Genomic DNA, 13,408 nt, shown 5'->3' with positions numbered 1-13,408 from the left:
CGTATGTACAAACAAAATATCACAAAACGTTACCAACTGTTGAACCTACAGGGGTGGGCACATAGACCATCATTCTCTTATTTCAACTTTTCTTAATATTTGAAAATTTTCTTAATAAAAAGCTGGAGTTGAAACAAGGAAATGACTGACCAGAAAGGCAGTCTTACTATTATAACTACAGGATTTCTAAAACATGAATTGTAAATAACAAACTGAACCTAATGCTGACTCTTCCTAAAATGGGACCCTGCATAAAATTCAAATTTTCATATATAAACAGCAATGGGCGGGCGGTGGCTCACGCCTGTAATCCTAACACTTTGGGAGGCCGAGGTAGGTGGATCACTTTAGGTGAGGAGTTTGAGACCAGCCTGGCCAACATGGTGAAACCCCATCTCTACTAAAAATACAAAAATTAGCTAGGCGTGGTGGCAGACACCTGTAATCCCAACTACTTGGGCAGCTGAGGCAGGAGAATCGCTTGAACCTGGGAGGCGGAGGTTGCAGTGAGCTGAGATCGCGCCACTGCACTCCAGCCTGGGCAACAGAGCAAGACTCTGTCTCAAAAACAAACAAACGAACGAACAAACCCAGCAATAAAGCCCTTAGTAGTAAGTACCAAAAACATCATTTAGCCTCACTAAACTAGCTTAGTATATAAAATATAGGTAAGGAGATGGCGCAACTGCCATTAGAATGGAAAATCTGGTTTAATGCTGACCTTTTACATTTCAAAGGTAGTTTTAATGTACAACTGTGAAACTATGAAACCATTATAAATCCTTTCTGAGGAAGCACAGTAAATAGTATAAATTCCACAGGACAAAGCCAAATATCCTGAAAACACTTATCATTCTTTCAAAAATATGTTACTGAGCATAATATTTAAATTGATAAATCTGGAAAGTTGGGTTCCACTTGAATAACTAAGAGATACAGTATAGTAATTTAGGTTGAATGGTTCTGTTATATAAATCAATGAAGTTATAATGAATATGTACATTATGACTATGCTGTACTTAAAAGCTAAACCAAAGATGGAACTCGCTCACTTGTACATTCCAAAGCCAAAGCTCAGAGCAGTCATCTGGGCCACAAGCAACAAGATAGTTGTCATCTGGACTCCATGCAATATAAGAAACGCCATAAGCATGTCCTTCTAATGTTTTAAGCAGTTTTAGCAAGTGTGTGTCCTAGGAAGGAAAATAAACAATTCAGTTAACTCCTATCACTAAAGTCATTGTTTTCTGGTGCAAGAACTTAAATAGCTACAAAGATGTACTTTGATAATTTAATCTGAGGAAATTTTCAGACCAATTTTCCCTTTAACAGCTTGCTTCATAAAGACTCATTCACATTGCAACATCTATTAAGCATCTACTACACCATTAAGCATCTACTATATACAAGTCATTGTGTACTCGATGAAAATATAAAGATATATTTACATTTTTATTATATGTATAAAGATATATTGCATTTGACCTTAGAGCTTCCAAGGCAACTGAAAACAGATGGGTATAATGAGCTATCTCTTACATATTTTTAAGCAACTTCATTGAGATATAACTTACCATAAACTTCATCCTTTTAAAGTATACAACTCAGTATATTTTAGTATATTCAGAGTTGTGCAACCATCACACCATCGAATTTTTAGAACATTCTCATCATTTCCCAAAGAAACCTCCTACCCATCAGCAGCTGCCATACCCCTCCCTGCAGCCCCTGGCAACCACTACTTTTCTGTCTCTGTCTCTATAGATTTGCCTATTCTGGATGTTTCACCTAAACAGACTTATACGTGATGTGGTTTCTTTTAATTGGCTTCTTTCACTTAGCATGTTTTCAGGGTTCATCCATGTTATAGAATGCATTAGTATTTAATCTCTTTTTATTGCTGAATAATATTTAACAGTATAATTATTTTGTTTATCCATTCATGAGTTGATGAACATTTGGACTGTTTCTCTACTTTTTGGCTATTATGAATAATGCTGCTATGAATATGTATGAGTTTTTGTGTAGACATATGTTTCCATTTCTCTTGGGTATATACATAGGAGTGGAATTTCTGGGTCATATGCTAACTCTGTTTAACATTTTGAGAAACTGCCAAACTGTTTTCCAAGCGGTTGCACCATTTTACAATCCTACCCAGCAAAGCTACCACTTATTAATGCTAACCACTACTAGCACCATTCACAAACAATACTTCATTTAATCCTCACAGATCTAGAATATTACCCCCTCTCTCATATTATAGGGAAAGAAATGAAAGTTTAGAAAGGTTAGAAACATGCCTGTTTGTAGTGCAATGGGGATCTGAATCTGGACTGCCTCACTTAAAAGCCCATATTGTAAGCTATGCAAGCTGAACTGTGAAGTGCAAATGTAGACGTGGCAAGTGACAAGGCTGCAAGAGTTGACGTGTTTGTTGTAGGCTAAGGGGCTACATTTTCCCTGTGTGTGAAAAGCCACTTAAAATTTGTAAGCTAGGGAATATACAGTGTGATATTTGGCTTTAGGAACTAGGATAACAACGTGGAAGATGAATCAGAAAGAAAGACACAGGATAAGGAAACCATAACGGGACAATGGAACCATAATGAGCCATACATAGTTCACAGTCAGTTCCCAAAAAATGATGCCCTAACGTAAGATGTTAAGGACTAAAAGAGGTCAGAATCAAAAGATATTTTGGGCTGGGCACTACGGCTCACACCCGTACTTTGAGAAGCTGAGGCTGGAGGACTGTTTGAGTCCAGGAGTTCAAGACTGACCTGGACAACATAGTGAAACACCTGTTTAAAAAAAAAAAGATACTGTGGAGATAAAAATGACATGATAGAATATAACAAGAAATCTTCAAACACAACCTCCAGATTTCTGGTTTAGGGGATAGGGATGGATGTTTACAAGAAATAGAGGAAGTAAGAATTTGACTAAAGGTGGGAAGAAACAGTAAGTTTTAGACTTTAGTCTTAAGTTTGAGTTTAGCTCTGAGCGGGGGGGCGGGGGGGGTGGGTGGGTGGAGTGGTGGGAAATCCCAATGGAATGACCCATAAGCAGTTGAAACAAGTTGGGAACTAGTCTGATAAAATTAAGCTGGAGATTCCTCCCCTCCTGAGAAATGTCACTGCAAAATGGATTATGTTTATGCTACTGTTTCTTCACTGAACCCTAAGTTTATCATTCATACAATTATCTATTCCAAATCACCATTGTTTTGACAAAATTCAATAGTTAACAATGCGACTACTTCTGATTCTTCTTTGGGAAGTGGGTAAGAGGCATGAGGTATTTGTATTAGATCAGTAGTATCATTAGATCAAAGTGGTTTAAATAATTTACTAAGCAAGTCAAGTCTTCCTGACTAGCTCAAGATCTTTCAGGAACAAATTTTCATTCATAGTACTGCCCCAGATCAACACAAAGATTTGCTTTTAAACTGAAGACAAACTCCTTTAGAAATATTTAACTCAGCCAGGTGTGGCAGCTCATGCCTGCAATCCCAGCACTTTGGGAGGTTGAGGCAGGCAAATTGCTTGAGGTCAGGAGTTTGAGACCAGCCTGGCCAATGTGGTAAAACCCTGTCTCTACTAAAAATACAAAAATTAGCCGGGCATGGTGGCACATGCCTGTAATCCCAGCTACTCAGGAGGCTGAGGCAGGATAATTGCTTGAACCCAGGAGGTGAAGGTTGCAATGAGCCGAGATCGCACCACTGCACTCCAGCCTGGGTGACAGCATGAGACTCTGTCTTTAAAAGAAAAAAAAAAAGGAAAGAAATATTTAACTCAAAAACTGTTTTACGTTCATGAATGAAAAAAAAATAATCCTATAAAAGATAAAGTTGAAAATAAAAACATTAATACTCTATCTTCATTAGTACAGTGCCTTTACACTAATTTATTCAAAGTGGAAATAACATGTTCGTGGAGCCTATACGACTTTGCTTGGATTTTGGGGGGAATGGGCAAAATTCACCTTTTTTAGGCACAGAAAAACTGTTAAAGGAAAGTAGGCATTGGAATCACATCAACTCAAATTTTAAGGCTCTCTTAAACGTATTTTTTTCCTCTCCATTAAAAAATACACACACATGTTCAAAAAGGGCATATATATATATACGTATATATACACATATACATATACACACAAACGTGTATATATACATATACACACAAATGTATATATATACATACACACACATATATATATATTTTGAGATAGAGTCTTCTCTGTCGCCCAGGCTTAAGTGCAGTGGCACGATCTCAATTCACTGCAACCTCTGCTTCCCGGGTTCAAGCAATTCTCCTGCGTCAGTCTCCAAAGTAGCTGGGACCACAGGCACGCACTACCATGCCAGACTAATTTTTTTTTATTTTTACTAGAGATGGGGTTTCACCATGTTGGCCAGGCTGGTCTTGAACTCCTGACCTCAGGTGACTTACCTGCCTCGGCCTACCAAAGTGCTGAGATTACAGAGAAGTGCTGAGATTACAGGGGTGAGCCACAGCACCCGGCCAAAAAGAACATATATTTTCTTATAATTTTTTCAGACATTATTTGACATTACAAAAATACCATCATACTAAAAGAGTCCCAGAGGACTCACTATAACACTCTAGGAAACACTGGCATAAGAGTCTAAACCTCTTAGCAAAGAATACAAAAGCTCCTCCTTGATCTGGCTGCTACTTAATTAACCTCAACTCTAGTGTACCTAAAACTCTTCCCCCAAACCACCCAAATGCCATGTTATGTTTTCTTTTGCCCAGGGGCCTAACTTAACTAGTTTTGCCTAAATAGTTCTTTACCTCTTCTTCACCCAATATTTACTTTTCTTACTTTCCTGTTCCAGTAGGCTCTGTTTTATGAGCTCCTGTAGCACCCATTATAAATTATGGTGTATTATCATGTGCTTAGTCTGTCTATAGCAAAAGACCTGGCACACAGCAGGTGTTTAATAAATACTGGCTAAACGAAGGGGGATTCTTATACACCACTACTAGGAAAAACTTTAATAAAGTAGTTTTGGTATTACTACCTTCTTTTTCAGATATCACGCAAATAAATGACTGGTGAATGAAAACAGAACTTAGCATGCAAAGGCTGTGATTTGATCCCAAACTCTTTTTCTTTTTTTTTTTTTTTTTAATTTATTTATTATTATTATACTTTAAGTTGTAGGGTACATGTGCATAACATGCAGGTTTGTTACATATGTATACTTGTGCCATGTTAGTCTGCTGCACCCATCAACTCGTCATTTACATCAGGTATAACTCCCAATGCAATCCCTCCCCCCTCCCCCCTCCCCATGATAGGCCCCGGTGTGTGATGTTCCCCTTCCTGAGTCCAAGTGATCTCGTTGTTCAGTTCCCACCTATGAGTGAGAACACCCAAACTCTTTTTCTAGTCTAATCTCCCACTCTGTCATTACTCATCCCATTATCTTATTATTATTATTTTTTTTTGGAGGGGGATAGGAGGGTAAGAGGTTTTCCTGTCTTCCTAGAATGCCCCTTTCCTGTTGTCCACCCGTGTGATGCACAATAAGGCTCTCATGAGGTATTTCGACTTGTAAAGCTTCCTTGCACTTTCATAATACTTTATGTATTATCTGTTATGTATCATGCTTATTTCATTGAATTTTGTTTTCATTTAAACTGTACATTTTTTTCACAGGAATTTTAAACCTGAGATCTACAAGAATGGGTCCAGGGATAGAATCAGGGGTCTATGAATTTAAATGGGAAAAAGACACATCTCTATTTTTATTAAACACAGCCTGAAATTTGGTATTTCCTTCACTCTCTAACGCAGGCAATTAACAAGGTAGTATTAGGCAGTACTGGGTATATTACTAATTACATACGGTAGTATATTAGGTAGTGGTGGGTAGTATACTAGCTAGTATACTAAATTAGGTGGTATTCGGTGACTCCATTAACAACAGAAATCTTAAATCTTTTCATATATTATAGTTGTTGCAGATACCTTGAAATATTTGTGTGCTCATCACTACTTCAAAATTCTGGTACTTACATCTGCTGCTAGAATTTATTATTTAATGCATTAATAAAGCATTAAATAAAAATAAAAAATACGTTTTTGTACTATGTTAACTACGTATCACTATAATTGGCTTTCCTTAGTAATGAATACATAACATATATTTGGCCTTACTATGTGCTTTCGTTTATGCATTTAAACACATTCTGAGAAAGAGTCCATAGGTTTGCCAAACTGCCAAAGAGGTACGTGATATCAAAAAAAGGTAAAGAACCACTGCTTTATGGTAAAGAATGTATCTTATTTACCTTTCATTGTTTGTAGCATATGTAGGTATGCAAGCATTGGTGTATGCTCTCAAATTCAATTCTCTTCTAAAAAGAACTGTTAGGCTCGGAATGGTGACTCACGCCTGTAATCCCAGCACTTTGGGAGGTCAAGATCGGCAATTAGCTGCGGTCAGGAGTATGAGACCAGCCTGGCCAACAGGGTGAAACCCCGTCTCTACTTTAAAAATACAAAAATTAGCTGGGTGTTGTGGTGCGCGCCTATAGTCCCAGCTACTTGGGAGGCTGAGGCATAAGAATCTCTTGAACCTGGGAGGTGGAGGTTGCAGTGAGCCGAGATTACCCCACTGCACTACAGCCTGGGTGACACACTGAGATACTGTCTCAGAATGGCTCCCTTTTTCTATTTTTCTCAACACAGGAGCCCAAAACTTTATCCTGAGCTAATATCATATTTTAATTCTAAACTTCAAAATAAGTTTATTTGGCTGGGCACAGTGTCTCACGTCTGTAATCCCAGCACTTTGGGAGGCCAAGGCGGGCAGACTACCTGAGGTTAGGAGTCTGAGACCAGCCTGGCCAACATGGTGAAACCCCATCTCTATTAAAAATACAAAAATTAGCCGCGCGTGGTGGCAGACGCCTGTAATCCCAGCTACTCGGGAGCCTGAGGCAGCAGAATCCCTTGAACCTAGGAGGCAGAAGTTGCAGTGAGCCAAGATTGCGCCATTGCACTCCAGCCTGTGGGACAAGAGTGAGACTTTGTCTCAAAAGAAAAGAAGTTTATTTTAGGTGAATGACTCCTAAAACAAATATAGCTCCTTAACCTATCTGGAATCATGTGCTTCTTTGATCCCTTGATAAATGTTCAGTTAGCTGAAATAAATGAAAATACTTATTATCCACAACAAATCCATAGGTCATCTGGTTATAAACAAACACTTAACTGATTTTAGAGGGAACTCAGAATTTTAAATCCAGAATAAAATACTTTTTCTATATATCAATGGGAAAACAAAGGAGAAAGGCTTACACAAGGTCCACAAATTATACAAGATAATGATGGGCTTCAGAAGGCAAAAGAGTAATGAGTCTTTTCTAACTTGTGGTTGGAACAGAATGGACACTGTATTAATCTTCCTTTTTTTTTTTTTGAGACAGGGTCTCACTCTGTTGCCCAGGCTCGAGTGCGCAGTATCAAGGTCAGAGCTCACTGTAGCCTCCACCTCCTGGGCTCAAGTGATTCCTCCTACCTCATCTTCTCAAGTAGCTGGGGCGACCACCATGCCTGGCTAATTTTTTGTAATGACAGACTCTCCCCTATGTTGTCCAGGCTGGTCTTGAACTCTTGAGCTCAAGTGATCCTCCTGCCTCGGCCTCCCAAAGTGCTGGGATTACAGGCATGAGCCACTGTGCCTGGCCTAATCTTTCAATCAAGTATTAACAAAGATATAAATTGGCACATATGTTAATAGCAGTGGGTTTGTTTGGAGTCAAGGTATTCCGGGATTTGAATCAAACTTTGTCATGTACTAGCTGTGAGAGTCAAAGCATTTGACTTCTACCTCAGTTTCCTCATCTGAATGCAGATGTTAGCACCTCACAGAGTTTTTCAGAAAATTAAATTAGATAATGTATACACAGATTTAACATTATCGTTAGTACATAAACACTCAACAGTGTTAATAATATTATCTATACAACACACGAAAATGTAAGAAATAAAGATGACAAAAAATGCTCTTGGAAAAGAATACCGTTGATATATGTATACTTAAAAATATGTAATCAATGAATTAGATTCAAAATTATTCCCTTTTGTAATATAAACACTCATATTGGGGTACATACCGGATCAACTTGCCATATGATAACTGTTGTATCTTTTGATCCTGTTGCTAGTTTAGTGCCATCATTAGAGAATTTACAGAACCACACTTCATTACAATGCTCCGTAAGTATCTGCTGCGTATAACATGGGAACTGCCTCCTAAAACAAAGAGGTCCACAAATTATTCTTTCAAAACAGATTAGAATAATAATAAAAAAGGTTACATAACTGACAAAACTTCTTTGAAAATCACATCACTAAAAATAAGAAATGAATGCATTTGTAAAATTTTTTCTTTTGTTTTTTTTGAGACAGGGTCTCTCTGTTGCCCAGGCTCTGTACTGTTGTACAGCAGCACAATCACAGATCACTGTAGCCTTGACCGCCTGGTGTCAAGAGACTCTCCCACCTCAGCCTCCTGAGTAGCTGGGACCACAGACCTGTGACACCAGGCCCAGCTACATTCTTTTTACTTGCTATTGGGGAGGCTAGGGTGGAAGTACTGCTTGAGCCTGGGAGTTAAGAGGCTTCAGTGAGTTATGACTGCATCACTGCACTCCAGCCTGGGTGATGGAGTGAGATCATTTCAAAAAACAAACCAAAACCGAAATCAGAATAGCCTCCAGATAATGAGTTTAGGTCCTTCTCACTTACAAGTTTTAATGTCTTTGGCAAGTCATTTAACTCTCTCAGCTTGAGTTCCCATGTCTACAAAAGGAGATCAGTATCTACCTAACAGTTCTTAGAATTCTTGTAAGAATTAGAAATACATTTAAAATTTCTGGAATGTAATAGATACTCAAATGTGATTAATAGTATTTTCAGGGAGGCACAGAAGAAGTGCAAAATACGGCAAGGAGTGCAGTAGTTAAGAGCAAAACCTTAAGAATGGGAGCAGTAGTCTGACAGACTTAGATTCAAATTTTGGCTCAGTCACTTAGCTACGATTCTGAGATATTAAATTAACCTCTCTAAATCTAAATTTCTCCAACCATCAAACAAAGATTAAGGTATCTGCCTTACAGAATTCCTTATACAAGGATGAAATAAGAGGAAGCGAAAATGACTATAAACCATTTAGACCGAATCTGACACTTAGCTAGTACCTCATAAATGGCAGCTAATATTATATATCAAGGGCAAAGAATTTTGTGATTTATGATCCGGTTTACCAACTTAAATGACTATTTTCATTAAGCACTCATTAAAAAAACCATTCTTTTCCAACCTCTACATCAGCACTGTCCAACAGAACTTTCTGTTACAGTGGAAATGCTATATACCTGTGCTATCTAATACGGTAGCCCTCACTACAAGTGGCTACTGAACACTTAAAATGTGGCCAGTAAGCTGGAGGAACTTGATTTATTTAATTTGAATTATTTTACATTTGAATTTAAATGGACACACGTAGTTAGTGGCTACTGTTTAGACAAACAGCTCTACCTTATAAATTCTCTGTATTATAAGAAACATTATTTGAGTAGGCTGGGCACGGTGGCTCACGCCTGTAATCCCAGCACTTTGGGAGGTCAAGGCGGACGGATCACCTGAGGTCAGGAGTTTGAGACTGGCCTGGCCAACATGGTGAAACCTCATCTCTACTAAAAATACAAAAATTAGTTGGGTGTGGTGGCACATGCCTGTAGTCTCAGCTACTCAGGAGGCTGAGGCAGGAGAACCGCTTGACCCCGGGAGGCGGAGGTTGCAGTGAGCCAAGATCGTGCCACTCCACTCCAGCCTGGGTGACAGAGTGAGACTCAGTCTCAAACAACAATAACGACGACAACTCCCCACCACCAAAAAACAACGTTATTTAAACATTAACGGATACACCTTTAAGTGTATCTTGAAACACGGTCTTCCTTGCTTCTTTTCCCAATCAATAATTTACAATTATATTTTGTCAATTCACCAGTCTGAAACAAAATATACATTTAAAAATAAATTAACATTCTTTATTTGGTACACATGGCAATCTACCTTAGCAGATGGGTATTTGCAGGCTGTTTTAAACTTTCAGATTTTTAAATTAAATTGCTTTAATATTACTACTCTACATGTGTGATTTTAGATAAAATAATCAATATTAGCAGACATTTATTAAGCACTTACTAGGTGCCAAATGCTGCACTTTACATATAATATTGCTCATGGAAGTACTATTATCCCCATTTTCATGAGGCTCAAAGAGGACAAATAATTTACTAGATGTCATAAAACTGGTAAGTAATTGCACTAAGATTTGGACCTATGGTTGACTCCAAGACCAGTTTACTTTCCAAATACCATTTTAAAATCATATTTTCCAAGGCACTGCTGGACAAAATTCCAATCAAATAAGCAATTTCAGTATCAGAAATAGTTTTTTCCTCCTCTAATGTTTATCTTTGTTTTTTTAAGATGGAGTCTTGCTCTGTTGCTCAGGATGGAGTGCAGTGGTGTGATCTCTGCTTACTGCAACCTCTGCCTCCTGGGTTCAAATGATTCTCCTGCCTCAGCCTCCCCAGCAGCTGGGATTACAGGTGCGCACCCTATGCCTGGCTAATTTTTTTGTATTTTTAGTAGAGGCAGGGTTTCATCACGTTGGCCAGGCTGGTCTCGAACTCCTGACCTCAGGTGATCCAGCCACCTCGGCCTCTCAAAGTGCTGGGATTACAGGTGTGAGCCACTGCGCCCGGCCTGTTTTTTTTTTGAGACTGAGTTTTGCTTGTCACCCAGGCTAGAATGCAGTGGCACGATCTCGGCTCACTGCAACCTCTACCTCCCGGGTTCAAGCAATTCTCCTGCCTCAGCCTCCTGAGCAGCTGGGATTATAGGCGCCTGCCACCACACCCGGCTAATTTTTGTATTTTTAGTAGATACAGGGTCTTGCCATGTTGCCCAGGCTGGTCTCAAACTCCTGGGCTCAAGTGATCTCCCCACCTCGGGCTCCCAAAGTGCTGGGAATACCGGCGTGAGCCACCATGCCCTGCCTAGAAATTGTATACAATCTGATAAATCTTTTCAATGTACATCAGGATATTTTTAAAAGTCATAATTCATAATGAATTCTTTATTCGCCAGAAAAAAGCTATGTAATTTCAAAGCTAAGATTTAATTTCTGAAAATAGTTTTCTAGTTCCAATGCTAAAATCTAGTCTCTAAAAGAGTAAAGAAGGTAACAAAAATTAGCAACTGTTCTTTTGAAGACTTTTAGGTAAATAATAGGACTTAAATTTAGATTCAGACCCAGTGTGGTAGCTCACACCTGTAACCCTAGCCCTTCGGAAGGATGAGGTGGGAGGAGCACCTGAGGCCAGGAGTTTGAGATTGGCCTGGGCAACACAGTAAGCAACCCCATCACCATTAAACAACAATGAAAACACAAAAACAAGCCAAACAATTTTTTTGAAATTAGCTGTGTGGCGGTCCACGCCTGAAGCCCCAGCTACTCAGGAGGCTGAGATGGGAGTTCAAGGCTACCATGAACTATAATTGCACCACTGCACTCTAACTTGGGCTACAGGGCAAGATCATGTGTCGAATAAAATTTAAAAAAATTTTTTTAATTAAAAAATAACTAAGTAAGTTCAGGTTCTATTTTCTCAGTTTAGCAATAAAGGGCACAACTCACTCTCAAGACCGTGTATATAATGTAATGTGTGACATTATTCTTAGTGGCTTTAAAATCTCTACAGTAAAAAACTAAGGCTGACTCCAAGTTTTCTGGTTTGGGAAAACTGGGTAGATGGCTGCTTTTCACTGAGGTAGGGAATTTAAGAAAAAGCAGATTTTGTAAAAATAGGTGAGAGGGAAAGGAAGTTCTGTTTTGGACATGCTGTGTTTAATGTACTTGAGAACCCAAATTGTGGTATTAAGGTCTAAGGCTCAGGAGATAAATTCTGTAGCTCTGGCCTGTATCTAGCTGTCATTAGAACCATGGAAGTATAACCTAAGGATGAGGGAAGAAACAATTCTAGAACACATATTTCTTTTTTTTTTTTTTGAGACAGAGTCTCGCTCTGTCGCCTGGGCTGGAGTGCAGTGGCGCGATCTCTGCTCACTGCAACCTCCGCCTCCCGGGTTCAAGCGATTCTCCTGCCTCGGCCTCCCGAGTAGCTGGGACTACAGGTGTGTGCTACCACGTCTGGCTAATTTTTTTGTATTAGTAGAGATGGGGTTTCACCATGTTAGCCAGGATGGTCTCGATCTCCTGACCTGATGATCCACCCGACTCGGCCTCCCAGAATGCTGGGATTACAGGCGTGAGCCACCGTGCCCAGCCTGGAACACGTATTTCTTAAAGGGACAGTTAAAGAAGAAAAGCCTAAGGAGTAGCCAGGAGTTAAACTAAGAATCTAAAATGTTTTAGAGGTCAAGGAAAAGTTTCAAAATAGAGTAGTACAGTGCTATAGTAAGGTGAAGATACAGGCTGGAAAATATCCACTGAATGTAAAAGAGGTATTCTCACCAATATCAACAATTCTGGTGTTATGTTAGCTACACAGGTCCTAATAATACAGAAATATGAAGAGTGAAGGAAAAGTAAGAACACAGGCATTGCGAATGTGTAGTAGGTAATGATTTCAAGAAGTTAGCTCTAAAGTGGAGGGGGAGAGAGAAAGAGAGGTAACTAGGAGCACAGAGTGAAGGTTTCATTTTAAGATTACAGAGAAGACCTTCTAATCAATGGTTATTTCAGAAGAAAAAGGATGCTTTCATTCCTATGTAAAACTCTGGACTGCTTTTCTACACAGACTTATGAGAGCTTGGTCCCTGATCTGAAGGTTGGAAAAACTTAGATTTAAGTATTTTTCATCATTTAGTTTCATAGGTGCTGATGTACATGTTAAAACACTTTGGTCATGTTCCCATAGATTTTAGTTTCGAAACAGGAGGGCAAGCTCCTAACTTACTGATACCTCTTGAACCATTATGTCTAGTCACCACCTTTCAAAATATTTAAATTTATGAACCAAAAAAAGATTTGGGTTCACAAGCGTCTTAACACTGTTATCAAATCTGCTAATGGAGCTATGAACCATGAAACTATATAGCCTTTTAATCTATTATCTCTTCCTACCTCTATTCAATTTTATACAAAAAGATTTTAAAATCCTCAGAAGCAGGTCAATGACCATTATTAAAGATTTTAAAAGGGACAGGGGAAAAAATTTCTAATCACTTTCTTGTAGAACATTTAAGATAGGTACCAAGTAATAATTTAATACTTTAAGATTAAATAGCCCTTTTAAGTAATTTAAGGCCAATATCTCAAACAATTATT

At 38.7% G+C, this 13,408-nt stretch overlaps 1 protein-coding gene across 4 annotated transcripts in view; it reads right to left on the bottom strand.

Annotated features, from left to right (window-relative positions):
- WDR26 (WD repeat domain 26) overlaps positions 1-13,408 on the bottom strand; it is a 49,349-nt gene that overhangs the window by 18,454 nt on the left and 17,487 nt on the right. For 3 of the 4 annotated variants that reach the window (XR_002517340.2, XM_021926789.2, XM_021926793.2), the window contains exons 7-8: positions 8,160-8,298; positions 1,053-1,193 (exon numbers count right to left, since the gene is read on the bottom strand). Coding sequence is in view for 3 of the 4 variants with exons in the window: in XM_021926789.2 (XP_021782481.1) it covers positions 1,053-1,193; positions 8,160-8,298 (280 nt within the window). In the remaining variant the exon portion in view is untranslated. The remainder of the gene's footprint in view (positions 1-1,052; positions 1,194-8,159; positions 8,299-13,408) is intronic. The other variant, XM_021926783.2, reaches the window with a different exon arrangement.

Source organism: Papio anubis, chromosome 1 (genome assembly GCF_008728515.1).
Source record: "Papio anubis isolate 15944 chromosome 1, Panubis1.0, whole genome shotgun sequence".
Classification (NCBI taxonomy): Eukaryota; Metazoa; Chordata; class Mammalia; order Primates; family Cercopithecidae; genus Papio; species Papio anubis.
Note: the sequence above shows the minus strand (reverse complement) of the source record. Positions and strands in the feature narration are given on the sequence as shown.